Here is a 26,746-nt window from a genome sequence, read left to right as displayed (position 1 = left end):
GGGGAGGTCACATGGGGAGGGGGGGTCACATGGGGGTGGGGTCACGTGGGGAGGAGGGTCACGTGATGCAGGGGGGGGGGGGTCACGTGGAAGGGGCTGGGGGGGAAAGGGAGGGGTCACGTGATGCAGGGGGAGGGGGTTGGTCACGTGGGAGGGGCCAGGGGGGCGGGGGGGGTGTCACGTGATGGGGGGTGGGGGGGTGGGGGGGTGGTCACGTGGGAGGGGCCAAGGGGGTCACATGATTGGGGGGGGGGTCATGTGATGCGGGTGGGGGAGGTCACATGGGGGGGGTGGTCACGTGGGAGGGGCCAAGGGGGGCAGGGGGTCACGTGACCAAGGGGGGGGGGGTGTGCTCATGGGGGGGTGGGGGGGTCACGTGGGAGGGGCCAAGGGGTGATCACGTGATGCGGGTGTGGGGGGTCACATGGGGGGCGGGATCACGTGACCAGGGGGCGGGGGGGGGGGGTGTCACGTGGGGGGGGGTGGGGGTCAGTTGTGGGGCTGGGGGTGTTACATGTGGGGCTGGGGGCTCAGATGTGGGTCAGATATGGGGCTGCGGGTGTTACATGTGGGTCCTATATGGGGCTGGGGGTCAGATGTTGGTCAGATATGGGGCTGGGGGATCAGATGTGGGTCAGCTGTGGGGCTGGGGGTCAGATGTTGGTCAGATATGGGGCTGGGGGGTCAGCTATGGGTCAGGTGTGGGGCTGGGGGTGTCACCATCCCCCCTTTATCCCCCCAGGCAGCGCAGCAGAAGCCGGACTGTGTGTCATGAGCTGCCATTGACCCCATAGACACAACCTGCCCCATAAGTGCCAGCCCCACAAGTGCTGCTGCCCCACAAGTGCTGCTGACCCACCCGGACCACAACACTGGGGCTCTGAGACCCCTAAGTGCCCCCCTCCATAGGGCCACCGCCCCATAGCGGCCCCATTGTGACCCCCAAGTACCACTGCCCCATAGCAGGGAGTCCCCACTGTGACCCCCAAGTGCCCCCCACAAGTGCCACTGCCCCATAGCAACCCCACTGTGACCCCTAAGTACCCCCCCATAGGGCCATCAACCCCATAGCAGCCCCATTGTGACCCCCAAGTGCCACTGCCCCATAGTGGCCCCACTGTGACCCCCAAGTGCCCCCCCCCCCATGTCCTCACTGCCCCCCAAGTGCCCCCCCCCATAGGGCCACCACCCCATAGCGGCCCCACTGTGACCCCTAAGTGCCATCACCCCATGGCAACCCCACTGTGACCCCCAAGTGCCCCCCCCCCATAGGGCCACCACCCCATAGCGGCCCCACTGTGACCCCCAAGTGCCCACCCCCCCATAGGGCCATCAATCCCATAGCGGCCCCACTGTGACCCCCAAGTGCCCCCCCCACCCCATATCCTCCCTGCCCCATAAGTGCCCCCCCACTGCATGGCCTCGCTGCCCCCCAAGTGCCTCCAACCCCCCCCATAGGGGACATCTATGGGTCCCAATGTCTGCATGTCCCCCCCCCCCCCATGGTAATAAAGCTGCAGTGTATGAGCCTATAGTGTCATATGGGGGCCCCAATATGGGGGGGGGGGGCACAAGTGGGACCCCAAATATGGGGGGGACCCTAAAAGGGGGGACCCCAAAGGGGGGAGGGGACATGGGGGGGGGCCTTAAAGGGGAGGGGACATGGGGGTCTTTAAGGGGGGGGGGCACAAAGTGGGACCCCAAATGGGGGGGACCCTAAAGGGGGAGGGGACATAGGGGGTCCCCAAAGGGGGGGGGGACATAGGGGGGCCTTAAGGGGGGGGGACCCCAAATGGGGGGGGATGGGAAATAAGGGGACCCTAAATGGGAAGGGGAGGGGACATGGGGGGGGATCTTAAAGGGGGAGGGGATGGGGGGGACCCTAAAGGGGGGGAAAGGACATGGGGGTCTTTAAGGGGGGGGACACAAAGTGGGACCCCAAATGGGGAGGGACTTTAAAGGGGGAGAGGACATAGGGGGTCCCCAAAGGGGGGGTGATATGGGGGGGGCTTAAGGGGGGGACCCCAAATGGGGGGGGATGGGAAATAAGGGGACCCTAAATGGGAAGGGGAGGGGACATGGGGGGGGGATCTTAAAGGGGGAGGGGATGGGGGGGACCCTAAAGGGGGGGAGGGGACATGGGGGGTGGGGGCACAAGTGGGACCCCAAATGGGGGGGGCCCTAAAAGGGGGGATCCCAAAGGGGGAGGGGACATGGGGGGGGGGGGCCTTAAAGGGGGGACATGGGGGTCTTTAAGGGGGGGGGCACAAAGTGGGACCCTAAATGGGGGGGGACCCTAAAGGGGGAGGGGACATAGGGGGTCCCCAAAGGGGGGGGGGGATATAGGGGGGTCTTAAGGGGGGGGGGGGTCACAAGTGGGACCCCAAATGGGGGGGGGCAGAAGGGGACCCTAAATGGAGGGGGAGGGGACATGGGGGGGGGTCTTAAAGGGGGAGGGGATGGGGGGGACCCTAAAGGGGGGGAGGGGACATGGGGGGTGGGGGCACAAGTGGGACCCCAAATGGGGGGGGCCCTAAAAGGGGGGATCCCAAAGGGGGAGGGGACATGGGGGGGGGGGGGCCTTAAAGGGGGGACATGGGGGTCTTTAAGGGGGGGGACACAAAGTGGGACCCCAAATGGGGGGGACCCTAAGGGGGGAGGGGACATAGGGGGTCCCCAAAGGGGGGGGGGGATATAGGGGGGTCTTAAGGGGGGGGGGGGGTCACAAGTGGGACCCCAAATGGGGGAGGAGGGGGCAGAAGGGGACCCTAAATGGGGGGGGAGGGGACATGGGGGGGGGTCTTAAAGGGGAAGGGGACTCAAGTGGGACCCTAAAGGGGGAAGGGGACATGGGGGGGGGTCTTAAAAGGGGAGGGGACTCAAGTGGGACCCTAAAGGGGGGGGGGGGATATAAGGGGACCCTAAAGGGGGGGGGGGCGGGGGGGATATAAGGGGGACCCTAAAGGGGGGAAAGAAGGGGGGACCGTAAATGGGGGGGGGGTCCTTATATATGGGGGGGGGCCTTATATATAGGGGGTCCTTATATATAGGGGGGCCCTTATATATGGGGGGGGTCCTTATATATGGGGGGGGGCCTTATATATAGGGGGTCCTTATATATAGGGGGGCCCTTATACATGGGGGGGGTCCTTATATATGGGGGGGGCCCTATATATGGGGGGGTCCTTATATGTGGGGTCTTTAATTGGGGGGGGGTCCCATATCAATAGGGCACAATGGCGGCGTTCCGTCCCAGCTTTATTGTTTGCCCCCCCCCCCCTCTTTGGGGTGGGGGGCAGCTTTTCAATATGAAAAACAACCAAAAATGGGGAAAAATGGGGCAAAAAAAGAATGAAAATGATATAGGAAAATAGAGGGGGGGGGGGGAGAGCCCGTCTATTGGGGGGGGGACGGCGGCCATGTTGGAAATGGCGGCCATGATGGAAATGGCGGCCATGATGGGTACGGTGGCCTTGATGGGACATTATTATGGCCGCCATAATGGGGCATTAGACTTGATGGGGATGGCAGCCATGATAGAGATGGCGGCCATGTTGGAAATGGCGGCCATGATGGGGTCATTGGACATGATGGCAGCCATAATGGGGATTGGCAGCCATGACAGAGATGGCGGCCATGTTGGAAATGGCAGCCATGATGGGGACGGTGGCCTGGATGGGACATTAGCAGACATGATGGGGATGGCGGCCATGATGGAAATGGCGGCCATGATGGGGATTGGCAGCCATGATACAGATGGCGGCCATGATGGGGACGGTGGCCTGGATGGGACATTAGACATGATGGGGATGGCGGCCATGATGAAGATGGCCACCATGATGGGGCATTAGACTTGATGGGGATGGCAGCCATGATGTATGGCGGCCATGATGGACATGGTGGCCATGATATGGTCATTGACTATGATGGGGATGGCGGCCATGTTGGATGGTGGCCATGATAAACATGGCGGCCATGATGGGGTCATTGACTATGATGGGGATGGCAGCCATGATGAAACATGGCGGCCATGATGGAACATGGCGGCCATGATGGGGACGGCAGCCATGATAGGGTCATTGACTATGATGGGGATGGCGGCCATGATGGGACATGGCGGCCATGATGAACATGGCGGCCATGATGGGGTCATTGGACATGACGGGGACACTGACCATGATGGGGATGGCAGCCATGATGGAACGTGATGGCCGACGTCTTCGTGGTGACAACGGCCAAGGACGATGGCCGACATCTTCATGGGGACGCAGCCGAAGGACAAAGATGGCGGCCATGAGCTCCTCAAGGGGACACGGCGATGGCCAACGTCTTCATGGCGACACCGAAGGATGATGGCCGCCATCTCCATGTTGACAGCGTTCATGATCAAGATGGCCGACGGCGGCCATATTGACAGCGTTGAGTATCAAGATGGCCGACATCTTCATGCTGACAGTGTTGAGGATGAAGATGGCCGACACCTTCATGGTGACGATGGCCGCCATCTCCATGTTGACAGTGTTGATGATCCAAGATGGCCGACGGCGGCCATATTGACAGTGTTGAGGATCAAGATGGCCGACATCTCCATGTTGACAGCGTTGAGGACCAAGATGGCCGACGGCGGCCATATTGACAGTGTGGATGATCAAGATGGCCGACACCTCCATGTTGACAGCGTAGAGGATCAAGATGGCCGACGGCGGCCATATTGACAGCGTTGATGATCAAGATGGCCGACATCCCCCCATTGACAGCGTTGAGGATGAAGATGGCCGACATCTCCATGTTGACAGCGTTGATGATCAAGATGGCCGACATCTCCATGGTAACGATGGCCGACGGCGGCCATATTGACAGCGTTGATGATCAAGATGGGCAACGGCGGCCATATTGACAGTGTTGACGGAGACCATATTGACAGCGTTGAGGATCAAGATGGCGGCCATCCCCCCATTGTCAGCGCTGAGTGCCGACAGCGGCCATATTGACAGCGTTGATGATCAAGATGGCCGACATCCCCCCATTGTCAGAGATGATGATCAAGATGGCCGATGGCGGCCATATTGACAGTGTTGACGGCAGCCATATTGACAGCGTTGATGACGAAGATGGCCGACGGCGGCCATATTGACAGCGTTGATGATCAAGATGGCTGACGGCGGCCATATTGAGAGCATTGAGGATCAAGATGGCGGCCATCTCCATGCTGACAGAGTTGATGATCAAGATGGCCGACATCTCCATGGTAACGATGGCCGACATCTCCATGTTGACAGCGTTGATGATCAAGATGGCCGACATCTCCATGCTGACAGAGTTGATGATCAAGATGGCCGACATCTCCATGGTAACGATGGCCGACATCTCCGCCGTCGGCCATATTGACAGTGTTGAGGATCAAGATGGCTGACATCTTCACGTTGACAGAGCTATGAAGATGGCCGACGGCGGCCATATTGACAGTGTTGACAGAGGCCATATTGACAGCGTTGAGGATCAAGATGGCGGCCATCCCCCCATTGTCAGCGCTGAGTGCCGACGGCGGCCATATTGACAGCGTTGATGATCAAGATGGCCGACGGCGGCCATTTTGACAGCGTTGATGATCAAGATGGCCGACGGCGGCCATGTTTGCAGGACGAAAGCTCTCCGAGAACGACGTGGAAGGACGAGGGCTCTCCGAGGACGACGCTGGCGTTGGAAGGACGAAGGCCGGCTCCATTTTTTTAGGCCTCTTCTTCGGCCTCCTCCCCGAAATCCTCCTCCTCCTCGGCCGTGGCGTCCTGGTATTGCTGATACTCCGACACCAGGTCGTTCATGTTGCTCTCGGCCTCGGTAAACTCCATCTCATCCATCCCTTCCCCTGTGTACCAATGGAGGAAGGCCTTACGGCGGAACATGGCGGTGAACTGCTCCGAAATACGTTTGAAAAGCTCTTGGATGGCCGTGCTGTTCCCGATGAAGGTGACGGCCATCTTGAGGCCGCGGGGCGGGATGTCGCACACGGCCGTCTTGACGTTGTTGGGGATCCATTCGACGAAATAAGAGCTGTTCTTGTTCTGAACGTTCAACATTTGTTCGTCGACCTCCTTCATCGACATCCGACCTCGGAAAACGGCCGCCACCGTGAGATAACGGCCATGACGGGGGTCACAGGCCGCCATCATGTTTTTGGCATCGAACACTTGTTGGGTGAGCTCGGGGACGGTTAAAGCTCGGTATTGTTGGCTACCGCGTGATGTTAACGGGGCAAAACCGGGCATAAAGAAATGAAGACGAGGGAACGGAACCATATTCACAGCCAGCTTACGGAGGTCGGCGTTGAGTTGACCTGGGAAACGGAGGCAGGTGGTGACGCCGCTCATGGTGGCCGATACGAGATGGTTGAGGTCTCCGTAGGTCGGGGTGGTTAATTTAAGGGTACGGAAGCAGATATCGTACAAAGCCTCGTTATCGATGCAATAGGTTTCATCCGTGTTCTCGACTAACTGATGAACCGATAAAGTCGCGTTGTAGGGTTCGACCACCGTATCCGATACTTTTGGGGATGGGACCACGCTAAAGGTGTTCATGATTCGATCGGGATATTCTTCACGGATTTTAGATATCAGAAGGGTTCCCATTCCGGAACCGGTACCACCACCCAATGAATGGGTTAATTGAAAACCTTGAAGGCAATCGCAGCTCTCGGCTTCTTTTCGGACCACGTCCAGAACCGAATCTACCAGCTCGGCCCCTTCCGTGTAATGGCCTTTAGCCCAGTTGTTACCGGCCCCGCTTTGACCTGCCATGGGGTGAAAGGGGGAGTTAGGGGCTGCCCTCATTGGGCCACCAACCCCTATAGGGCCACCAACCCCTATAGGGCCACCAACCCCCCTATAGGGCCACCAACCCCCCTTATAGGGCCACCAGGGCTCTTTTGGGGCCACCAGACCCCCTCATAGGGCCACCAACCCCCCCCCATAGGGCCACCAAGGCTCCTCTGGGGCCACCAACCCCCCTATAGGGCCACCAGGGTTCCTTTGGGGCCACCAACCCCCATATAGGGCCACCAACCCCCCTACAGGGCCACCAAGGCTCCTTTGGGGCCACCAGACCCCCATATAGGGCCACCAGACCCCCTATAGGGCCACCAAGGCTCCTTTGGGGCCACCAACCCCCCTATAGGGCCACCAACCCCCCCCATAGGGCCACCAGGGCTCCTTTGGGGCCACCAACCCCCCTATAGGGCCACTAACCCCCCCCCATAGGGCCACTAACCCCTCCCTTTAGGGCCACCAGACCCCCTATAGGGCCACCAGGGCTCCATTGGGGCCACCAAACCCTATAGGGCCACCAGGGCTCCACTGGGGCCACCAAACCCCCATATAGGGCCACCAGACCCCCTATAGGGCTACCACACCCCCTATAGGGCCACCAACCCCCCCCATAGGGCCACCAAGGCTCCTTTGGGGCCACCAAGGCTCCTTTGGGGCCACCAACCCCCCTATAGGGCCACCAAGGCTCCTTTGGGGCCACCAACCCCCCCTATAGGGCCACCAAGGCTCCTTTGGGGCCACCAACCCCCCTATAGGGCCACCAACCCCTATGGGGCCACCAACCCCCCCCATTGGGCCACCAAGGCTCCTTTGGGGCCACCAACCCCCATATAGGGCCACCAGGGCTCCATTGGGGCCACCAAACCCCCATATAGGGCCACCAACCCCCCCCATAGGGCCACCAGGGCTCCTTCAGGGCCACCAAACCCCCATATAGGGCCTCCAGACCCCATATAGGGCCACCAACCCCCCCCATAGGGCCACTAACCCCTCCCTTTAGGGCCACCAGACCCCCTATAGGGCCACCAGGGCTCCATTGGGGCCACCAAACCCTATAGGGCCACCAGGGCTCCACTGGGGCCACCAAACCCCCATATAGGGCCACCAGACCCCCTATAGGGCTACCACACCCCCTATAGGGCCACCAACCCCCCCCCATAGGGCCACCAAGGCTCCTTTGGGGCCACCAACCCCCCTATAGGGCCACCAACCCCCCCCATAGGGCCACCAACCCCCCCTATAGGGCCACCAAGGCTCCTTTGGGGCCACCAACCCCCATATAGGGCCACCAGGGCTCCATTGGGGCCACCAAACCCCCATATAGGGCCACCAACCCCCCCCATAGGGCCACCAGGGCTCCTTCAGGGCCACCAAACCCCCATATAGGGCCTCCAGACCCCATATAGGGCCACCAACCCCTCCCTTTAGGGCCACCAGACCCCCTATAGGGCCACCAGGGCTCCATTGGGGCCACCAAACCCTATAGGGCCACCAGGGCTCCACTGGGGCCACCAAACCCCCATATAGGGCCACCAGACCCCCTATAGGGCTACCACACCCCCTATAGGGCCACCAACCCCCCCCATAGGGCCACCAAGGCTCCATTGGGGCCACCAACCCCCTTTATGGCCACCAGACCCCCTATAGGGCCACTAAACCCCCCATAGGGCCACCAGGGCTCCTTCGGGGCCACCAGACCCCCCCTATAGGGCCACCAACCCCCATATAGGGCCACCAGACCCCCCCCATAGGGCCACCAGACCCCCTATAGGGCCACCAGACCTCATTAGGACACCACAATGGCCACCAAACCCCATTATAGGGCCACCAGACCCCCATATAGGGCCACCAACCCCTCCCATAGGGCCACCAACACCCCCCATAGGGCCACCAGGGCTCCATTGGGGCCACCAAACCCCCATATAGGACCACCACACCCCCTATAAGGCCACTAACCCCCCCATAGGGCCACCAGGGCTCCTTTGGGGCCACCAAACCCCCATATAGGGCCACCAACCCCCACTATAGGGCCACCAACCCCCCCCCATAGGGCCACCAGGGTTCCTTTGGGGCCACCAAACCCCCATATAGAGCCACCAGACCCCCTATAGGGCCACCAACCCCCCTCCTCCAACCTTCTACTGACATGACACCCCATGGGGACCCCATTATCCCATGGGACAACCCCATATCCCACCCCATAAGAACCCTACGAGGACCCCATTAGGACCCTATAAAGACCCCCCCGGCCCTATATCAACCCCTATAGGGTCATTTGGGACTCACCAAACACAAAGTTATCGGGTCTGAAGATCTGCCCAAAGGGTCCGGAACGCACCGAGTCCATCGTACCCGGCTCCAGGTCAACCAGGATGGCCCTGGGGACGTATTTACCACCTGGGGGGGGGGAGTTGGGGGGTGATGTGGGGCAGTATCACCCCATAGATCCAGAACCTAAACCCTAAGGAACCCAAAGCCACCCCAAAGAGACCCAAGGAGACCGGATCTATACCGACCCCCACCCCATAGGAACCCAAACCCCCATATCCACCCCATATCCATCAGCTCAAAGGACCCCCAACCCCAACCCCATAGGAACCCAAACCCCAACCCTAAGGAGCCCAGATCCATCCCTACCCTCACCCCATAGGAACCCAAACCCACCCCAAAGAGCCCTAAGGAGCCCAGATCTATCCCTACCCCTCCCCATAGGAACCCAATCCCCCACCCCATAGGAACCCAATCCCCCACCCCAAAGAGCCCTAAGGAGCCCAGATCTATCCCTACCCCACCCCATAGGAACCCAAACCCCCACCCCATAGGAACCCAAACCCCCACCCCAAGGAGCCCAGATCCATCCCTACTTTCACCCCATAGGAACCCAAACCCCCACCCCATAGGAACCCAAACTCCCACCCTAAGGAGCCCAGATCCATCCCTACCCCCACCCCATAGGAACCCAATCCCCCACCCCATAGGAACCCAAACCCCCACCCTAAGGAGCCCAGATCTATCCCTACCCCCACCCCATAGGAACCCAAACCCCCACCCTAAGGAGCCCAGATCTATCCCTACCCCCACCCCATAGGAACCCAAACCCCCATATCCACCCCATATCCATCAGCCCAAAGGACCCCCAACCAACCCCATAAAGGAGCCCCCTCCACCTAAAAGACCCCAAAGCCCCATATACATCAACTCAAAGGACCCCCAACCCCCCCCCCCCAACCCCATAAAGGATCCACCCCCCACCTCAAGGACCCCAAACCCCCATATACATCAGCTCAAAGGACCCCCAACCACCCCCCATAAGGGAACCCCCCCCCCCCACCACAAGGACCCCCACCCCCCAACTCCCCCCACCCCATAAAGGAACCCCCTAACCTCTCCCCTTTAAAGACCCCATAACCTAAGAACTCCCTCCCCCCCCCCCACCTGAAGGACCCCAAAGCCCCATATCCATCAGCCCAAAAGACCCCCAACCACCCCATAAAGGATCCCCCCCCCTACCTAAACGACCCCAAACCCCCATATCCACCCCATATCCAACAGCTCAAAGGACCCCCAACCAACCCCATAAAGGAGACCCCCCCCCACCTGAAGGACCCCCAACCCCCATATCCAACACCCCAAAGGACCCCCAACCCCCACCCCATAAGGGAACCCCCCCCCCCACCTCAAGGACCCCAAACCCCCATATACATCAACTCAATGAACCCCCAACCCCCCCACCCCATAAGGGTCCCCCCCCCCCCCCCACCTAAACGACCCCAAACCCCCATATCCATCAGCCCAGAAGACCCCCAACCAAGCCCATAAAGGAGCCCCCCTCCCACCTCAAGGACCCCAACCTCCCATATCCAACACCCCAAAGGACCCCCAACCCCTTAAAGGAACCCACACCAACCCATATGGGGGGCAATAAGGAATGGGATATGGGACGTACCAGTGGCCTCATTGTAATAGACACTGATACGGTCCAGCTGCAGGTCACTGTCCCCATGGTAGGTCCCCGTGGGGTCGATGCCGTGCTCGTCACTGATCACCTCCCAGAACTGCCATAGGAAGGGGTAAAAAATGGGTTAAAGGAGCTAAAAAATGGGTTGGGGGGGTAAAAAATGGGTTGGGGGGGGTCAGAGAGACCCCCATCCCACCCAGGGGTGGGAGAAGGCCAAAAATACGCACTGTAGCTTTAAGAGAAGGCAGCTATAGGGAAGAGGCGGGGCTAAGTGCGAGCAGCCAATCAGAGGTTAAAACCGCACCTGGGGGCGGGGCTAAAGTGAGGGACAATGGAGGGGTGTGGCCAATCAGCGGGCAAGCCCAAAAAGGGCGGGGCTTGCGCTGAAGGGGCGTGGCTTCACTTGGCCCCGCCCCCTCCAACCGTTTGGGCGGGAACCGGAAGCCTTATTTAAATTAAAGCGGCACATCTCATTAATTAATCATGGATGCCGCCCTCTCATTGGGTATCAGCCACCCTCATTTGCATACGGGTCGTTAATATTAATCAGGTGGGCGTGTCCATCACCCCCCCGTTTGATTGGCAGGTGGGTGGGCGGGGCTTAAGGAACAAAGGGTGGGGGAGGGGCGGAATGGACCCCTATTGGGTTCTGGGGGGGGGGGGTTTAAAGCCACACCCAGCCCCAAAATGGGTCAAAATCCAGCGATTTTGGGTCTGTGGGGGTAGGAAAGGGTTAAAAACATCCAATCCGGCCATTTTGGGGGTTGAATGGTGGAAAAAATAGCTATTTTTAGGAGTTTTTTGGGCCCGAATTTGAGTGTTTTTAAAGGGGGGGGAGGGGGGTGATTTTGGGGTAAAAAAGGGGAAAATTGGGCAAAAATGGGATGAAAAAGGGCAGTTTTGGGTCATAGGGAAATGGAGCCTTGTTGAATGGGAGGTAAAGGGGCATTTTGGGGTAAAAAAGGGCGATTTTGGGCAATATATAATGGGATAGAATGGGAAAAGCAACGGGAGGGATTTTGGGGTAAAAAAGGGGAAAATTGGGCAAAAATGGGACGAAAAAGGGCAGTTTTTGGTCATAGGGGGGAAATAGAGACTTGTTGTATTAAGAATTGGGGGCTAAAGGGGCATTTTGGGGTAAAAAAGGGCGATTTTGGGCAATATATAATGGGATAAAATGGGAAAGGCAATAGGGGGGATTTTGGGGTAAAAAAGGTGAAAATTGGGCAAAAATGGGATGAAAAAGGGGTATTTTAGGTCATAGGGGGGAATGGAGCCTTGTTGCATTAAGAACTGGAGGCTAAAGGGGCATTTTGGGGTAAAAAAGGGCGATTTTGGGCAATATATAATGGGATAGAATGGGAAAAGCAATAGGGGGGATTTTGGGGTAAAAAAGGTGAAAATTGGGCAAAAATGGGATAAAAAAGGGCAGTTTTGGGTCATAGGGGGAAATAGAGACTCGTTGTATTAAGAACTGGGGGCTAAAGGGGTATTTTGGGGTAAAAAAGGGTGATTTTGGGCAATATATAATGGGATAGAATGGGAAAAGCAATAGGGGGGATTTTGGGGTAAAAAGGGGGAAAATTGGGCAAAAATGGGTCGAAAAAGGGCAAAAGGGGGAAATGGAGCCTCATTGTATTAAGAACTGGGGGTTAAAGGGGCATTTTGGGGTAAAAAAGGGCGATTTTGGGCAATATATAATGGGATAGAATGGGGAAGGCAATGGGGGGGATTTTGGGGTTATAAAGGTTAAAATTGGGCAAAAATGGGACGAAAAAGGGCAGTTTTGGGTCATAGGGAAATGGAGCCTTGTTGAATGGGAGGTAAAGGGGCATTTTGGGGTAAAAAAGGGCGATTTGGGGCAATATATAATGGGATAGAATGGGGAAAGTAATGGGGGGGATTTTGGGGTAAAAAAGGGGGAAATTGGGCAAAAATGGGATGAAAAAGGGCAGTTTTGGGTCATAGGGGGGAAATAGAGACTTGTTGTATTAAGAATTGGGGGCTAAAGGGGCATTTTGGGGTAAAAAAGGGCGATTTGGGGCAATATATAATGGGATAGAATGGGGAAAGTAATGGGGGGGATTTTGGGGTAAAAAAGGGGGAAATTGGGCAAAAATGGGATGAAAAAGGGCAGTTTTGGGTCATAGGGGGGAAATAGAGACTTGTTGTATTAAGAATTGGGGGCTAAAGGGGCATTTTGGGGTAAAAAAGGGCGATTTTGGGCAATATATAATGGGATAGAATGGGAAAGGCAATAGGGGGGATTTTGGGGTAAAAAAGGTGAAAATTGGGCAAAAATGGGATGAAAAAGGGGTATTTTAGGTCATAGGGGGGAATGGAGCCTTGTTGCATTAAGAACTGGAGGCTAAAGGGGCATTTTGGGGTAAAAAAGGGCGATTTTGGGCAATATATAATGGGATAGAATGGGAAAAGCAATAGGGGGGATTTTGGGGTAAAAAAGGTGAAAATTGGGCAAAAATGGGATAAAAAAGGGCAGTTTTGGGTCATAGGGGGAAATAGAGACTCGTTGTATTAAGAACTGGGGGCTAAAGGGGTATTTTGGGGTAAAAAAGGGTGATTTTGGGCAATATATAATGGGATAGAATGGGAAAAGCAATAGGGGGGATTTTGGGGTAAAAAAGGGGAAAATTGGGCAAAAATGGGTCGAAAAAGGGCAAAAGGGGGAAATGGAGCCTCATTGTATTAAGAACTGGGGGTTAAAGGGGCATTTTGGGGTAAAAAAGGGCGATTTTGGGCAATATATAATGGGATAGAATGGGGAAGGCAATGGGGGGGATTTTGGGGTTATAAAGGTTAAAATTGGGCAAAAATGGGACGAAAAAGGGGAATTTTGGGTCATAGGGGGGAAATAGAGACTTGATGTATTAAGAACTGGGGGCTACAGGGGCATTTTGGGGTAAAAAAGGGCGATTTGGGGCAATATATAATGGGATAGAATGGGGAAGGCAATGGGGGGGGATTTTGGGGGAAAAAAGGTGAAAATTGGGCAAAAATGGGATGAAAAAGGGCAGTTTTGGGTCATAGGGAAATGGAGCCTTGTTGAATGGGAGGTAAAGGGGCATTTTGGGGTAAAAAAGGGCGATTTTGGGCAATATATAATGGGATAGAATGGGGAAGGCAATAGGGGGTATTTTGGGGTAAAAAAGGGGAAAATTGGGCAAAAATGGGATGAAAAAGGGGTATTTGGGGTCATAGGGGGGAAATAGAGACTTGTTGTATTAAGAACTGGGGGCTAAAGGGGTATTTTGGGGTAAAAAAGGGTGATTTTGGGCAATATATAACGGGATAGAATGGGGAAGGCAATGGGGGGGATTTTGGGGTAAAAAAGGTGAAAATTGGGCAAAAATGGGATGAAAAAGGGCAGTTTTGGGTCATAGGGGGGAATGGAGCCTCACTGTATTAAGAACTGGGGGCTAAAGGGGCATTTTGGGGTAAAAAAGGGCGATTTTGGGCAATATATAATGGGATAGAATGGGGAAAGCAATAGGGGGGATTTTGGGGTAAAAAAGGTGAAAATTGGGCAAAAATGGGGCGAAAAAGGGGTATTTTGGGTCATATGGAAATGGAGCCTTGTTGAATGGGAGGTAAAGGGGCATTTTGGGGTAAAAAAGGGCGATTTTGGGCAATATATAATGGGATAGAATGGGGAAAGCAATAGGGGGGATTTTGGGGTAAAAAAGGGGAAAATTGGGCAAAAATGGGAAGAAAAAGGGGTATTTTGGGTCATAGGGGGGAAACAGAGACTTGATGTATTAAGAACTGGGGGCTAAAGGGGCATTTTGGGGTAAAAAAGGGCGATTTTGGGCAATATATAATGGGATAGAATGGGAAAAGCAATAGGGGGGATTTGGGGGTAAAAAAGGTGAAATTTGGGCAAAAATGGGACGAAAAAGGGCAGTTTTGGGTCATAGGGGGGAAACAGAGACTTGATGTATTAAGAACTGGGGGCTAAAGGGGCATTTTGGGGTAAAAAAGGGCGATTTTGGGCAATATATAATGGGATAGAATGGGGAAGGGAACAGAGGGATTTTGGGGTAAAAAAGGGGAAAATTGGGCAAAAATGGGATGAAAAAGGGCAGTTTTGGGTCATAGGGGGGAAATAGAGACTTGTTGTATTAAGAATTGGGGGCTAAAGGGGCATTTTGGGGTAAAAAAGGGCGATTTTGGGCAATATATAATGGGATAGAATGGGAAAGGCAATAGGGGGGATTTTGGGGTAAAAAAGGTGAAAATTGGGCAAAAATGGGATGAAAAAGGGGTATTTTAGGTCATAGGGGGGAATGGAGCCTTGTTGCATTAAGAACTGGAGGCTAAAGGGGCATTTTGGGGTAAAAAAGGGCGATTTTGGGCAATATATAATGGGATAGAATGGGAAAAGCAATAGGGGGGATTTTGGGGTAAAAAAGGTGAAAATTGGGCAAAAATGGGATAAAAAAGGGCAGTTTTGGGTCATAGGGGGAAATAGAGACTCGTTGTATTAAGAACTGGGGGCTAAAGGGGTATTTTGGGGTAAAAAAGGGTGATTTTGGGCAATATATAATGGGATAGAATGGGAAAAGCAATAGGGGGGATTTTGGGGTAAAAAAGGGGAAAATTGGGCAAAAATGGGTCGAAAAAGGGCAAAAGGGGGAAATGGAGCCTCATTGTATTAAGAACTGGGGGTTAAAGGGGCATTTTGGGGTAAAAAAGGGCGATTTTGGGCAATATATAATGGGATAGAATGGGGAAGGCAATGGGGGGGATTTTGGGGTTATAAAGGTTAAAATTGGGCAAAAATGGGACGAAAAAGGGGAATTTTGGGTCATAGGGGGGAAATAGAGACTTGATGTATTAAGAACTGGGGGCTACAGGGGCATTTTGGGGTAAAAAAGGGCGATTTGGGGCAATATATAATGGGATAGAATGGGGAAGGCAATGGGGGGGGATTTTGGGGGAAAAAAGGTGAAAATTGGGCAAAAATGGGATGAAAAAGGGCAGTTTTGGGTCATAGGGAAATGGAGCCTTGTTGAATGGGAGGTAAAGGGGCATTTTGGGGTAAAAAAGGGCGATTTTGGGCAATATATAATGGGATAGAATGGGGAAGGCAATAGGGGGTATTTTGGGGTAAAAAAGGGGAAAATTGGGCAAAAATGGGATGAAAAAGGGGTATTTGGGGTCATAGGGGGGAAATAGAGACTTGTTGTATTAAGAACTGGGGGCTAAAGGGGTATTTTGGGGTAAAAAAGGGTGATTTTGGGCAATATATAACGGGATAGAATGGGGAAGGCAATGGGGGGGATTTTGGGGTAAAAAAGGTGAAAATTGGGCAAAAATGGGATGAAAAAGGGCAGTTTTGGGTCATAGGGGGGAATGGAGCCTCACTGTATTAAGAACTGGGGGCTAAAGGGGCATTTTGGGGTAAAAAAGGGCGATTTTGGGCAATATATAATGGGATAGAATGGGGAAAGCAATAGGGGGGATTTTGGGGTAAAAAAGGTGAAAATTGGGCAAAAATGGGGCGAAAAAGGGGTATTTTGGGTCATATGGAAATGGAGCCTTGTTGAATGGGAGGTAAAGGGGCATTTTGGGGTAAAAAAGGGCGATTTTGGGCAATATATAATGGGATAGAATGGGGAAAGCAATAGGGGGGATTTTGGGGTAAAAAAGGGGAAAATTGGGCAAAAATGGGAAGAAAAAGGGGTATTTTGGGTCATAGGGGGGAAACAGAGACTTGATGTATTAAGAACTGGGGGCTAAAGGGGCATTTTGGGGTAAAAAAGGGCGATTTTGGGCAATATATAATGGGATAGAATGGGAAAAGCAATAGGGGGGATTTGGGGGTAAAAAAGGTGAAATTTGGGCAAAAATGGGACGAAAAAGGGCAGTTTTGGGTCATAGGGGGGAAACAGAGACTTGATGTATTAAGAACTGGGGGCTAAAGGGGCATTTTGGGGTAAAAAAGGGCGATTTTGGGCAATATATAATGGGATAGAATGGGGAAGGGAACAGAGGGATTTTGGGGTAAAAAAGGGGAAAATTGGGCAAAAATGGGATGAAAAAGGGCAGTTTTGGGTCATAGGGGGGAAATAGAGACTTGTTGTATTAAGAATTGGGGGCTAAAGGGGCATTTTGGGGTAAAAAAGGGCGATTTTGGGCAATATATAATGGGATAGAATGGGAAAGGCAATAGGGGGGATTTTGGGGTAAAAAAGGTGAAAATTGGGCAAAAATGGGATGAAAAAGGGGTATTTTAGGTCATAGGGGGGAATGGAGCCTTGTTGCATTAAGAACTGGAGGCTAAAGGGGCATTTTGGGGTAAAAAAGGGCGATTTTGGGCAATATATAATGGGATAGAATGGGAAAAGCAATAGGGGGGATTTTGGGGTAAAAAAGGTGAAAATTGGGCAAAAATGGGATAAAAAAGGGCAGTTTTGGGTCATAGGGGGAAATAGAGACTCGTTGTATTAAGAACTGGGGGCTAAAGGGGTATTTTGGGGTAAAAAAGGGTGATTTTGGGCAATATATAATGGGATAGAATGGGAAAAGCAATAGGGGGGATTTTGGGGTAAAAAAGGGGAAAATTGGGCAAAAATGGGTCGAAAAAGGGCAAAAGGGGGAAATGGAGCCTCATTGTATTAAGAACTGGGGGTTAAAGGGGCATTTTGGGGTAAAAAAGGGCGATTTTGGGCAATATATAATGGGATAGAATGGGGAAGGCAATGGGGGGGATTTTGGGGTTATAAAGGTTAAAATTGGGCAAAAATGGGACGAAAAAGGGGAATTTTGGGTCATAGGGGGGAAATAGAGACTTGATGTATTAAGAACTGGGGGCTACAGGGGCATTTTGGGGTAAAAAAGGGCGATTTGGGGCAATATATAATGGGATAGAATGGGGAAGGCAATGGGGGGGGATTTTGGGGGAAAAAAGGTGAAAATTGGGCAAAAATGGGATGAAAAAGGGCAGTTTTGGGTCATAGGGAAATGGAGCCTTGTTGAATGGGAGGTAAAGGGGCATTTTGGGGTAAAAAAGGGCGATTTTGGGCAATATATAATGGGATAGAATGGGGAAGGCAATAGGGGGTATTTTGGGGTAAAAAAGGGGAAAATTGGGCAAAAATGGGATGAAAAAGGGGTATTTGGGGTCATAGGGGGGAAATAGAGACTTGTTGTATTAAGAACTGGGGGCTAAAGGGGTATTTTGGGGTAAAAAAGGGTGATTTTGGGCAATATATAACGGGATAGAATGGGGAAGGCAATGGGGGGGATTTTGGGGTAAAAAAGGTGAAAATTGGGCAAAAATGGGATGAAAAAGGGCAGTTTTGGGTCATAGGGGGGAATGGAGCCTCACTGTATTAAGAACTGGGGGCTAAAGGGGCATTTTGGGGTAAAAAAGGGCGATTTTGGGCAATATATAATGGGATAGAATGGGGAAAGCAATAGGGGGGATTTTGGGGTAAAAAAGGTGAAAATTGGGCAAAAATGGGGCGAAAAAGGGGTATTTTGGGTCATATGGAAATGGAGCCTTGTTGAATGGGAGGTAAAGGGGCATTTTGGGGTAAAAAAGGGCGATTTTGGGCAATATATAATGGGATAGAATGGGGAAAGCAATAGGGGGGATTTTGGGGTAAAAAAGGGGAAAATTGGGCAAAAATGGGAAGAAAAAGGGGTATTTTGGGTCATAGGGGGGAAACAGAGACTTGATGTATTAAGAACTGGGGGCTAAAGGGGCATTTTGGGGTAAAAAAGGGCGATTTTGGGCAATATATAATGGGATAGAATGGGAAAAGCAATAGGGGGGATTTGGGGGTAAAAAAGGTGAAATTTGGGCAAAAATGGGACGAAAAAGGGCAGTTTTGGGTCATAGGGAAATGGAGCCTTGTTGAATGGGAGGTAAAGGGGCATTTTGGGGTAAAAAAAGGGCGATTTTGGGCAATATATAATGGGATAGAATGGGGAAGGGAACAGAGGGATTTTGGGGTAAAAAAGGGGAAAATTGGGCAAAAATGGGATGAAAAAGGGCAGTTTTGGGTCATAGGGGGGAAATAGAGACTTGATGTATTAAGAACTGGGGGCTAAAGGGGCATTTTGGGGTAAAAAAGGGCGATTTTGGGCAATTTATAATGGAGATGATTCGTTTTGGGGTGAAAAAGGGGCTATTTGGGGCTGCAAACAATGGATGTGAATGGGGGGGGGGGGGGAGGAATATAGCAAACAAAGGGCTTATTTTTGGGCTTAAAAAGGCCAATTTTGGGTCTGTTGGATTGTTAAAGGTTCAAGGGTTGAGAATACGGTGATTTTTGGGGTGAAAAAGCGGCTTTTTGGGTTAAAAAATGGCCGTTTTGGGGCCGGGTTAATAGGAATAGGCGGAAATAAAACAGCATTGAAGTCAATGGGAGAGTTAAAGGAAGGGGAGAATAGGGTGAAATGGGCCAATTTTGGGGTAAAAAAGGGCGTTTTTGGTTAAAAATGGCACTTTTTAATGAGGTTTTTGGCCAGAGTGAAGCCAGGCTCCATTTTAAGGCTGATCCGCCTCCATTTTGAGAGCTAAAAACGTCCATTTTTAGGGCAAAAAAATGGGGTGAAAAACGGCGATTTTGGGTCTGTTTGACTAAAAATGGCTATTTTTAAAGCAATCAGTTTCATTTTAATTGATAAATTGGGGATTTTTGGGTTAAAAATGGCATTTTTTGCTTCTATTTTAAGGCCGGAGTTTATTTTAGGGCCGGAGCTCGTTTTGGGGTGAAAAAAGGCAATTTGGGTACATGAGTTAAAAAAGTGAAGAAATTTTGGGGTCAAAAAGGGCCATTTTGGGAATTTGGGGCCATTTTGGGGGTCAAAAGCGTTAAAAAAAGAACCAAAAATGACCATTTTTGGGGTAGAAAATCATCTATTTTTAACCAAAATCCTGAATTCTAAAGGTCCGAAACCAGCCCCATTTTGGGGCTAAAAAGGGCAATTTTGGGACTGGTAACAAAAAGCTCCATTTTGAGGCCGAAATGGGTCGTTTTTGGGGTGAAAAAGGCCGATTTTAGGGCTCCATAGGGGCTGATTTTGGGGTGAAAAAGGCCGATTTTAGGGCCTTTAGGGCTCCATAGGGGAAGATTTTGGGGTGAAAAAAGGCAATTTTGGTAAATAAGGAGTGAAAAAAGTGAAGAAATTTTGGGGTCAAAAAGGGCCATTTTGGGAATTTGGGGCCATTTTTGGGGTCAAAAGCATTAAAAAAAGAACCAAAAATGACCATTTTTGGCATTAAAAATTGTCTATTTTTAACCAAAATCTTGAATTCTAAATCAGCCCCATTTTGGGGCTAAAAAGGGCAATTTTGGGACTGGTAACAAAAAGCTCCATTTTGAGGCTGAAATGGGTCGTTTTTGGGGTTAAAAAGGCCGATTTTAGGGCTTTAAGGAGCCACATTGGGCTCCATAGGGGCTGATTTTGGGGTGAAAAACGGCAATTTTGGTACATTAGTGAAAAAAGTGAAGAAATTTTGGGGTCAAAAAGGGCCATTTTGGGAATTTGGGGCCATTTTTGGGGTTTAAAATTGTCTATTTTTAACCAAAATCCTTAAATCTAAAGGTCCGAAATCAGCCCCATTTTGGGGCTAAAAAGGGCAATTTTGGGACCGGGAACAAAAAGCTCCATTTTGAGGCTGAAATGGGTCGTTTTTGGGGTTAAAAAGGCCGATTTTAGGGCCTTTAGGGCTCCATAGGGGCTGATTTTGGGGTGAAAAACGCTGGTTTTGGGGCTGTTTGAAGCACAAAGCCAGAAAATAGGGCTTTTTTTGGGGTAAAAAAGTGGGTTTTTGGGGCAGATTGAATTAATAAGAGTCATAAGGCCCCAATGGGGGGGAAAGGAGCCGAATAGGAACGTTATGGGGATGGAAATGGGGCATTTTGGGGTAAAAACGGGCAATTTTGGGCAAAAAGGGGCATTTTGGGGCTGGAAATGACTTGTTTTGGTGGGGAGAAGGGCCATTTTGGGGCAAAAAAGGCCAATTTTGGGGCAAAAAGGGTCGTTTTTTGGGCAAAAAAAGGCCATTTTGGGGGCAAAAAAGGCCATTTTGGGGCTCGAAATGGGGCATTTTGGGGCAAAAATGGCCATTTTGGGGGCAAAAAGGGCCATTTTGGAGCTGGAAATGGGGCATTTTGGGGCAAAAAGGGGCAATTTTGGGCAAAAAAAGGTCATTTGGGGGGCAAAAAAGGCCATTTTGGGGCTGGAAATGACTTGTTTTGGGGAGGAAAAGGGCCATTTTGAGGCAAAAATGGCCAATTTTGGGGCAAAAAGGGTCAACTTGGGGGGGGAAATGGGTGTTTTGGGGTAAAAAGTGCCATTTTTTTGGGGAAAAAAGGCCATTTTGGGGCAAAAATGGCCAAATTTGGGGCAAAAATGGTAGTTTTTTGAGGGGAAAAGGAGCATTTTTGGGCAAAAAAAGGCCATTTTGGGGCCAAAAGTGTCGTTTTTTGGGTGGAAAAGGGGCATTTTGGGGCAAAAAAAGGCCAATTTGGGGCCAAAAAGGGTCTATTTTGGGGGGGAAATGGGGTTGTTTTGGGGTAAAAAGGGTCATTTTGGGGCAAAAATGGCCATTTCGGGGCAAAAAGGGTCAATTTGTGGGGGGAAATGGGTGTTTTGAGGGCAAAAATGGCCATTTTGGAGCTGGAAATGGGTCGTTTTGGGGCAAAAAGGGGCAATTTTGGGGCAAAAAAAGGACATTTTGGGGCCAAAAGTGTTGTTTTTTGGGTGGAAAAGGGGCATTTTTGGGCAAAAAAGGCCATTTTTGGGCTGGAAATGGGTTGTTTTGGGGCAAAAAGGGGCAATTTTGGGGCAAAAAAAGGCCATTTTGGGGGGAAAAAAGGCCATTTTGGGGCCAAAAGTGTCGTTTTTTGGGGGGAAAAGGGGCATTTTGGGGGCAAAAAAGGCCATTTTGGGGCTGGAAATGGGTCATTTTGGGGCAAAAATGGTCGTTTTTAGGGGGAAAAGAGGCATTTTGGGGGAGAAAAGGGTCCTTTTTGGGGGAAAAAGTGCCATTTTGGGGCAAAAATGGTCATTTTTTGAGGGGAAAACAGGCATTTTGGGGCAAAAAAAGGCCATTTTGGGGGCAAAAAGGCCATTTTGGGGCTGGAAATGAGCTGTTTTGGGGGGAAGAAGAGCCATTTTGGGGCAAAAATGGCCATTTTGGGGCAAAAAGGGTCAATTTGGGGGGGGAAATGGGTGTTTTGGGGTCAAAAAAGGCCATTTTTGGGCTGGAAATGGGGCATTTTGGGGCAAAAAGGGGCAATTTTGGGCAAAAAAAGGTCATTTTAGGGGCAAAAAAGGCCATTTTGGGGCCAAAAGTGTCGTTTTTTGGGTGGAAAAGGGGCATTTTGGGGCAAAAATGGCCAGTTTTGGGGCAAAAAGGGTCAATTTGTGGGGGAAAATGGGTGTTTTGGTGGCAAAAATGGTCATTTTGGAGCTGGAAATGGGTCATTTTGGGGCAAAAAGGGGCATTTTGGGGGGAAAAGAGGCCATTTTGGGGGCAAAAAAGGCCATTTTGGGGCTGGAAATGAGCTGTTTTGGGGCAAAAAGGGCAATTTTTGGGGGAAAAGGGGCAATTTTGGGGGGAAAAAGGGCCATTTTGGGGCAAAAATGGCCAGTTTAGGGGCAAAAAGGGTCTATTTGGGGGAGAAAATGGTCATTTTTGGGGGGAAAATGGGCATTTAGGGCAAAAATGGCCAATTTTGGGGCAAAAATGGTTGGTTTTTTGGGGGAAAAGGGTCATTTGGGGGCAAAAAAAGGCCATTTTGGGGCTGGAAAATGCTGTTTTGGGGGGAAAACGAGCCATTTTGAGGGGAGAAAGGGCCATTTTTAAGGGGGAAATGGGCATTTTGGTGGGAGAAAGGGTCATTTTGGGGCAAAAATGGCCAATTTTGGGGCAAAAATGGCCAATTTCTGGGGGGAAATGGGTATTTTGGGGGGGAAAAAGTCATTTTGGGGCTGGAAAATGCTGTTTTGGAGGTAAAACGAGTCATTTTGAAGGGAGAAAGGGCCATTTTGGGGTAAAAAGGGCCATTTTGGGGGAAAATTGGGCAATTTTGGGGCAAAAGGGTCAATTTGGGGAGAAAAATGGGTATTTTGGGGGAAAAAGGGCCATTTTCAGGGGGGAAATGGGCATTTTGGTGCGAGAAAGGGCCATTTTGGGGCAAAAATGGCCAATTTCTGGGGGGAAATGGGTATTTTGGGGGGGAAAATGCTGTTTTTCGGGGGAAAACGAGTCATTTTCAGGGGAGAAAGGGTCATTTTGGGGTAAAAAGGGCCATTTTGGGGGAAAATTGGGCAATTTTGGGGAAAAATGGGTCATTTTGAGGGAGAAAAGGGTCGTTTGGGGGCAAAAAAGGCCATTTTGGGGCTGGAAATGAGCTGTTTTGGGGGGAAAAGTGGCATTTCGGGGTAAAAATAGCCAATTTTGGGGCAAAATGGGTCGTTTTTTGGGGGGAAAAGGGGGCATTTTGGGGGGGAAAGTGCCACTTTGGGGCAAAAATTGCCAATTTTGGGGTAAAAATGGTCGTTTTTTGGGGGGGAAAAGAGGCATTTTGGGGCAAAAATGGCCAGTTTTGGGGCAAAAAGGGTCGTTTTTGGGGGGGAATAGTGCCATTTTGGGGCAAAAATGGTCGTTTTGGTGGGGGAAAGGGGCATTTTGGGGCAAAAATGGCCAATTTTGGGACAAAAAGGGTCAATTTGTGGGGGGGGAAATGGGTATTTTTTGGGGAAAAGGGCCATTTTTTGGGGGAAAAAGTGCCATTTTGGGGCAAAAAGTGCCATTTTGGGGGGAAATGAGGCATTTTGGGGGCAAAAAAGGCCATTTGGGGGCTGGAAATGACTTGTTTTGGGGGAAAAAGGGTTATTTTGGGGGGAAAAGATACCATTTTTGGTGCAAAAATGGGCAATTTTGGGGGCTGGAAATGACTTGTTTTGGGGGAAAAAGGGTTATTTTGGGGGGAAAAGATACCATTTTTGGTGCAAAAATGGGCAATTTTGGGGCAAAAAGGGGCATTTTTGGGGCAAAAAGGGGCATTTTGGGGGCTGCAAAAGAGCTGTTTTGGGGGCAAAATAGCCATTTTGGGGGCAAAAAACGCCATTTTAGAGGGTAAAAAGAGTCATTTTGAGGGAAAAAAAGAGTTTTGGGGGGAAAAAGCCCATTTTGGGGCAAAAAAGGCCCATTTTGGGGCAAAAAAGGCCCATTTTGGTAGTAAAAGAAGCCCATTTTGGGGGCAAAAAAGGCCATTTTAGCGGGCAAAAAGGGCCGTTTTGGGGACAAAAAACGCCATTTTGGGGTTAATCCAACCATTTTATACCCAAAAATGCTCATTTCTGACCCAAAATTTCCACTTTTGACCAGATTTTGCCCTTTTTTACCTCAAAAATCGCTCATTTTTAACCATTAAACCCGTCCCTTTCAACCCCGATCCGGCTCTGCCGCATTACAGCGTCCCACCCCATACCCCCAAAAACCACCATTTTAACCCCAAAATCCACCATTTTTAACCCCAAAATCGCCATTTTTAACCCCAAAATCCCTCATTTCCCGCCCAGATGACGCAATAAAGGCGGGAAAAGGCGGATTTTGAGGTAAAAAATGGCGATTTTAGGCCTGTGGCGGGAACCGCCATTTTGTTCCGCGTGTGGTAAAGGCGGGGGGGGGGGGGCTCCATTTTAAGGCCGGAAATGGCCATTTTGGGGCTAAAACCCACGATTTTAGGTTATTTATAGCTAGAATTCCTTATTTTAAAGCCTTATTATCCTTTATGTGCCCTAAAAGCGAAGAAATGGGCGGATTTTGGGTTAAAATCAGCCCGATTCGGGGCTCCCTTTGTCTGCGCGCCTCAAGGGGGAGGGGCTTCTTAAAGGGGCCGCGTCCCTATTTAAGGGTGGGGATAAAGGGGGTCGAATAAAGGGGGTTTTAAATGGGATTTGAATGGGGATTTAAAGGGGGGTTTTCATTCACCTTAGCCCCGATTTGGTTGCCGCATTGGCCCGCTTGGATGTGGACGATCTCCCTCATGGCGATGGCGGCTCAAAGCGGGTCCTTCCCCTTGTTCTATAACGATGGTGGATGGGTCCGGGATCGGAGCGCGGCCCCTTTAAATCGCAACGCGGCTCCGCGACAATGGCGGCGGCTCCGCAGCCTTCGCGCTTTATATAGCCGCGGCCGAGCTCTCATTGGTCGGCACCGCCCGTCTGCCGCGCAGCCATTGGTTGGTGCCGCCCTCTTGGCGCGCTCGGTGAGGGCGCTCTATCTATCATATCTCACTCTATGGTTAACTGCGGACTCTCTGTCACGCTCGGAGGACTGTCCCCTTTGCTCGCTCTCTATGCCTATCACAACCAACAGCCAATAGGAGCAGGGAGTGGGCGGGGCTTAGAGGCGGCGGCAGCCAATGGGGAAAGAGGGGGCGGGGCTTCGAGGTGGTGGCGCGGGAGGGGTGAGTGGGGCGATCTATGGCGAGGGGGGGGCAAATATGGGGGGTCTATGGGGTATTTAGGGCCCTATAGGGGGCAATTATGGGTCTATGGGGCAATTAAGGGTCCTATGGGGCAGTTAAGGGGGTCCTGGGGCAGGTGGGGGGGGTTGGGGGGCAGTTCATCCCTATGGGAGGTTATGGGGGGGATCGGTGGGGTCCTATGGGGCAGTTATGGGTCCTATGGGGTAATTATGGGTCCTATGGGGCAATTATGGGTCCTATGGGGCAGCTATGGGTCCTGTGGGGCAGTTATGGGTCCTGTGGGGCAGTTATGGGTCCTATGGGGCAGTTATGGGTCCTATGGGGCAGTTATGGGTCCTATGGGGCAGTTATGGGTCCTATGGGGCAGTTATGGGTCCTATGGGGCAGTTATGGGTCCAATGGGGCAATTAATGGGGTCCTATGGGGTAATTATGGGTCCTATGGGGCAGTTATGGGTTCAATGGGGCAATTATGGGGCAGTTATGGGGCCTATGGGGCAATTATGGGGCCTATGGGGCAGTTATGGGTTCAATGGGGCAATTATGGGTCCTATGGGGCAGTTATGGGGCCTATGGGGCAATTATGGGGCCTATGGGGCAGTTATGGGTCCTATGGGGGTAATTATGGATCCTATGGGGCAGTTATGGGTCCTATGGGGGTAATTATGGATCCTATGGGGCAGTTATGGGGCCTATGGGGCAGTTATGGGGCCTATGGGGTAATTATGGGGTCAATGGGGCAGTTATGAGGCCTATGGGGCAGTTATGGGTCCTATGGGGCAGTTATGGGTTCAATGGGGCAATTATGGGTCCTATGAGGCAGTTATGGGTCCTATGGGGCAATTAATGGGGTCCTATGGGGCAATTATGGGGCCTATGGGGTAATTATGGGTCCTATGGGGTAATTATGGGTCCTATGGGGCAGTTATGGGTCCTATGGGGCAGATAGGGGCAATATAGGGAGGTATTGGGGTATTTAAGGGGGTCCTGGGGCAATTAATGGGGTCTATGGGGGTATTTAAGGGGGTCCTGGGTCAATTAATGGGGTCTATGGGGTATTTAATGGGGTATTTATGGTGTCTATGGGGTATTTAAGGGGGCTATGGGGTATTTATGGGGTCTATGGGGTATTTATGGGGTCTATGGGGTATTTATGGGGTCTATGGGGTATTTAATGGGGTAATTATGGGGTCTATGGGGTATTTAAGGGGACATGGGGCAATTAATGGGGTCTATGGGGTATTTATGGGGTCTATGGGGTATTTATGGGGTCTATGGGGTATTTAATGGGGTATTTATGGTGTCTATGGGGTATTTAAGGGGGTTATGGGGCAATTAGTGGTGTCTATGGGGTATTTATGGGGTCTATGGGGTATTTAATGGGGTATTTATGGGGTTTATGGGGTATTTAAGGGGGTTATGGGGCAATTAATGGGGTCTATGGGGTATTTAATGGGGTATTTATGGGGTCTATGGGGTATTTAAGGG

General features: G+C 51.6%; 5 protein-coding genes across 15 annotated transcripts in view; 3 read left to right on the top strand and 2 right to left on the bottom strand.

Annotated features, from left to right (window-relative positions):
* FLOT1 (flotillin 1) overlaps positions 1 to 1,527 on the top strand; it is a 38,819-nt gene extending 37,292 nt beyond the window's left edge. The window contains exon 12 of the mRNA XM_085532864.1: positions 743 to 1,527. Coding sequence (XP_085388990.1) covers positions 743 to 775 — 33 coding nt within the window. The 3' untranslated portion in view covers positions 776 to 1,527. The remainder of the gene's footprint in view (positions 1 to 742) is intronic.
* A 1,714-nt stretch (positions 1,528 to 3,241) lies between these two features.
* On the bottom strand, positions 3,242 to 5,367 carry LOC146752219 (uncharacterized). Its single transcript, XM_085533003.1, has 3 exons — positions 5,226 to 5,367; positions 5,081 to 5,106; positions 3,242 to 5,017 (listed from the first exon to the last, which is right to left on the bottom strand). Exons 1-3 carry the CDS (start codon positions 5,365 to 5,367, stop codon positions 4,934 to 4,936), a joined length of 252 nt encoding a protein of 83 aa, XP_085389129.1. The 3' UTR covers positions 3,242 to 4,933.
* Positions 3,242 to 6,788, top strand: LOC146752218 (uncharacterized). 11 transcript variants are annotated; one of them, XM_085532958.1, is made up of 4 exons: positions 3,242 to 4,583; positions 4,702 to 4,741; positions 5,081 to 5,106; positions 5,226 to 6,788. In XM_085532958.1, the coding sequence occupies exons 1-3, from the start codon at positions 4,245 to 4,247 to the stop codon at positions 5,092 to 5,094; spliced, it is 393 nt and encodes a 130-aa protein (XP_085389084.1). In that variant the 5' UTR covers positions 3,242 to 4,244; the 3' UTR covers positions 5,095 to 5,106; positions 5,226 to 6,788. The 11 variants fall into 11 exon arrangements, 10 of the variants coding, with proteins under 10 accessions (XP_085389084.1, XP_085389083.1, XP_085389080.1 ...); XR_014940896.1 differs by having other exon boundaries at positions 3,242 to 4,741; XM_085532957.1 differs by having other exon boundaries at positions 5,081 to 6,788.
* Positions 3,242 to 24,927, bottom strand: TUBB (tubulin beta class I). Its single transcript, XM_085532852.1, has 4 exons — positions 24,761 to 24,927; positions 10,768 to 10,876; positions 9,108 to 9,218; positions 3,242 to 6,787 (listed from the first exon to the last, which is right to left on the bottom strand). Exons 1-4 carry the CDS (start codon positions 24,815 to 24,817, stop codon positions 5,730 to 5,732), a joined length of 1,335 nt encoding a protein of 444 aa, XP_085388978.1. The 5' UTR covers positions 24,818 to 24,927; the 3' UTR covers positions 3,242 to 5,729.
* Positions 24,928 to 25,204: 277 nt separating this feature from the next.
* The window catches only part of MDC1 (mediator of DNA damage checkpoint 1), a 47,716-nt gene continuing 46,174 nt past the window's right edge, over positions 25,205 to 26,746 (top strand). Inside the window, exon 1 of the mRNA XM_085532663.1 lies at positions 25,205 to 25,238. The gene's annotated coding sequence lies outside the window, so the exon portion shown is untranslated. The remainder of the gene's footprint in view (positions 25,239 to 26,746) is intronic.

Source organism: Coturnix japonica, unplaced genomic scaffold, assembly GCF_054131305.1.
Source record: "Coturnix japonica strain WE unplaced genomic scaffold, WE-NBRP24 Scf050, whole genome shotgun sequence".
In the NCBI taxonomy this organism is placed as follows: Eukaryota; Metazoa; Chordata; class Aves; order Galliformes; family Phasianidae; genus Coturnix; species Coturnix japonica.
The sequence above is the reverse complement of the archived record's forward strand: the minus strand, read 5'-3'. Positions and strand labels throughout refer to the sequence as shown.

What these genes read in the sequence shown, in the direction of transcription:
- TUBB (XM_085532852.1), bottom strand. Translation starts at nt 24,817, where the DNA reads ATGAGGGAGATCGTCCACATCCAAGCGGGCCAATGCGGCAACCAAATC. An exon ending in CTATTACAATGAGGCCACTG is followed by an intron (nt 9,219 to 10,767) that starts GTACGTCCCATA and finishes CCCCCCCCCCAG; the next exon opens with GTGGTAAATACGTCCCCAGG. An exon ending in ACCCGATAACTTTGTGTTTG is followed by an intron (nt 6,788 to 9,107) that starts GTGAGTCCCAAA and finishes ACCCCATGGCAG; the next exon opens with GTCAAAGCGGGGCCGGTAAC.
- LOC146752219 (XM_085533003.1), bottom strand. Translation starts at nt 5,367, where the DNA reads ATGTCGGCCATCGTTACCATGGAGATGTCGGCCATCTTGATCATCAAC. An exon ending in GGAGATGTCGGCCATCTTGA is followed by an intron (nt 5,107 to 5,225) that starts TCATCAACTCTG and finishes CGGCCATCTTCG; the next exon opens with TCATCAACGCTGTCAATATG. An exon ending in ACGCTGTCAATATGGCTGCC is followed by an intron (nt 5,018 to 5,080) that starts GTCAACACTGTC and finishes CAATGGGGGGAT; the next exon opens with GTCGGCCATCTTGATCATCA.
- LOC146752218 (XM_085532949.1), top strand. Translation starts at nt 4,245, where the DNA reads ATGGCCGACATCTTCATGGGGACGCAGCCGAAGGACAAAGATGGCGGC. An exon ending in TGAGGATCAAGATGGCCGAC is followed by an intron (nt 4,584 to 4,701) that starts ATCTCCATGTTG and finishes AAGATGGCCGAC; the next exon opens with GGCGGCCATATTGACAGCGT.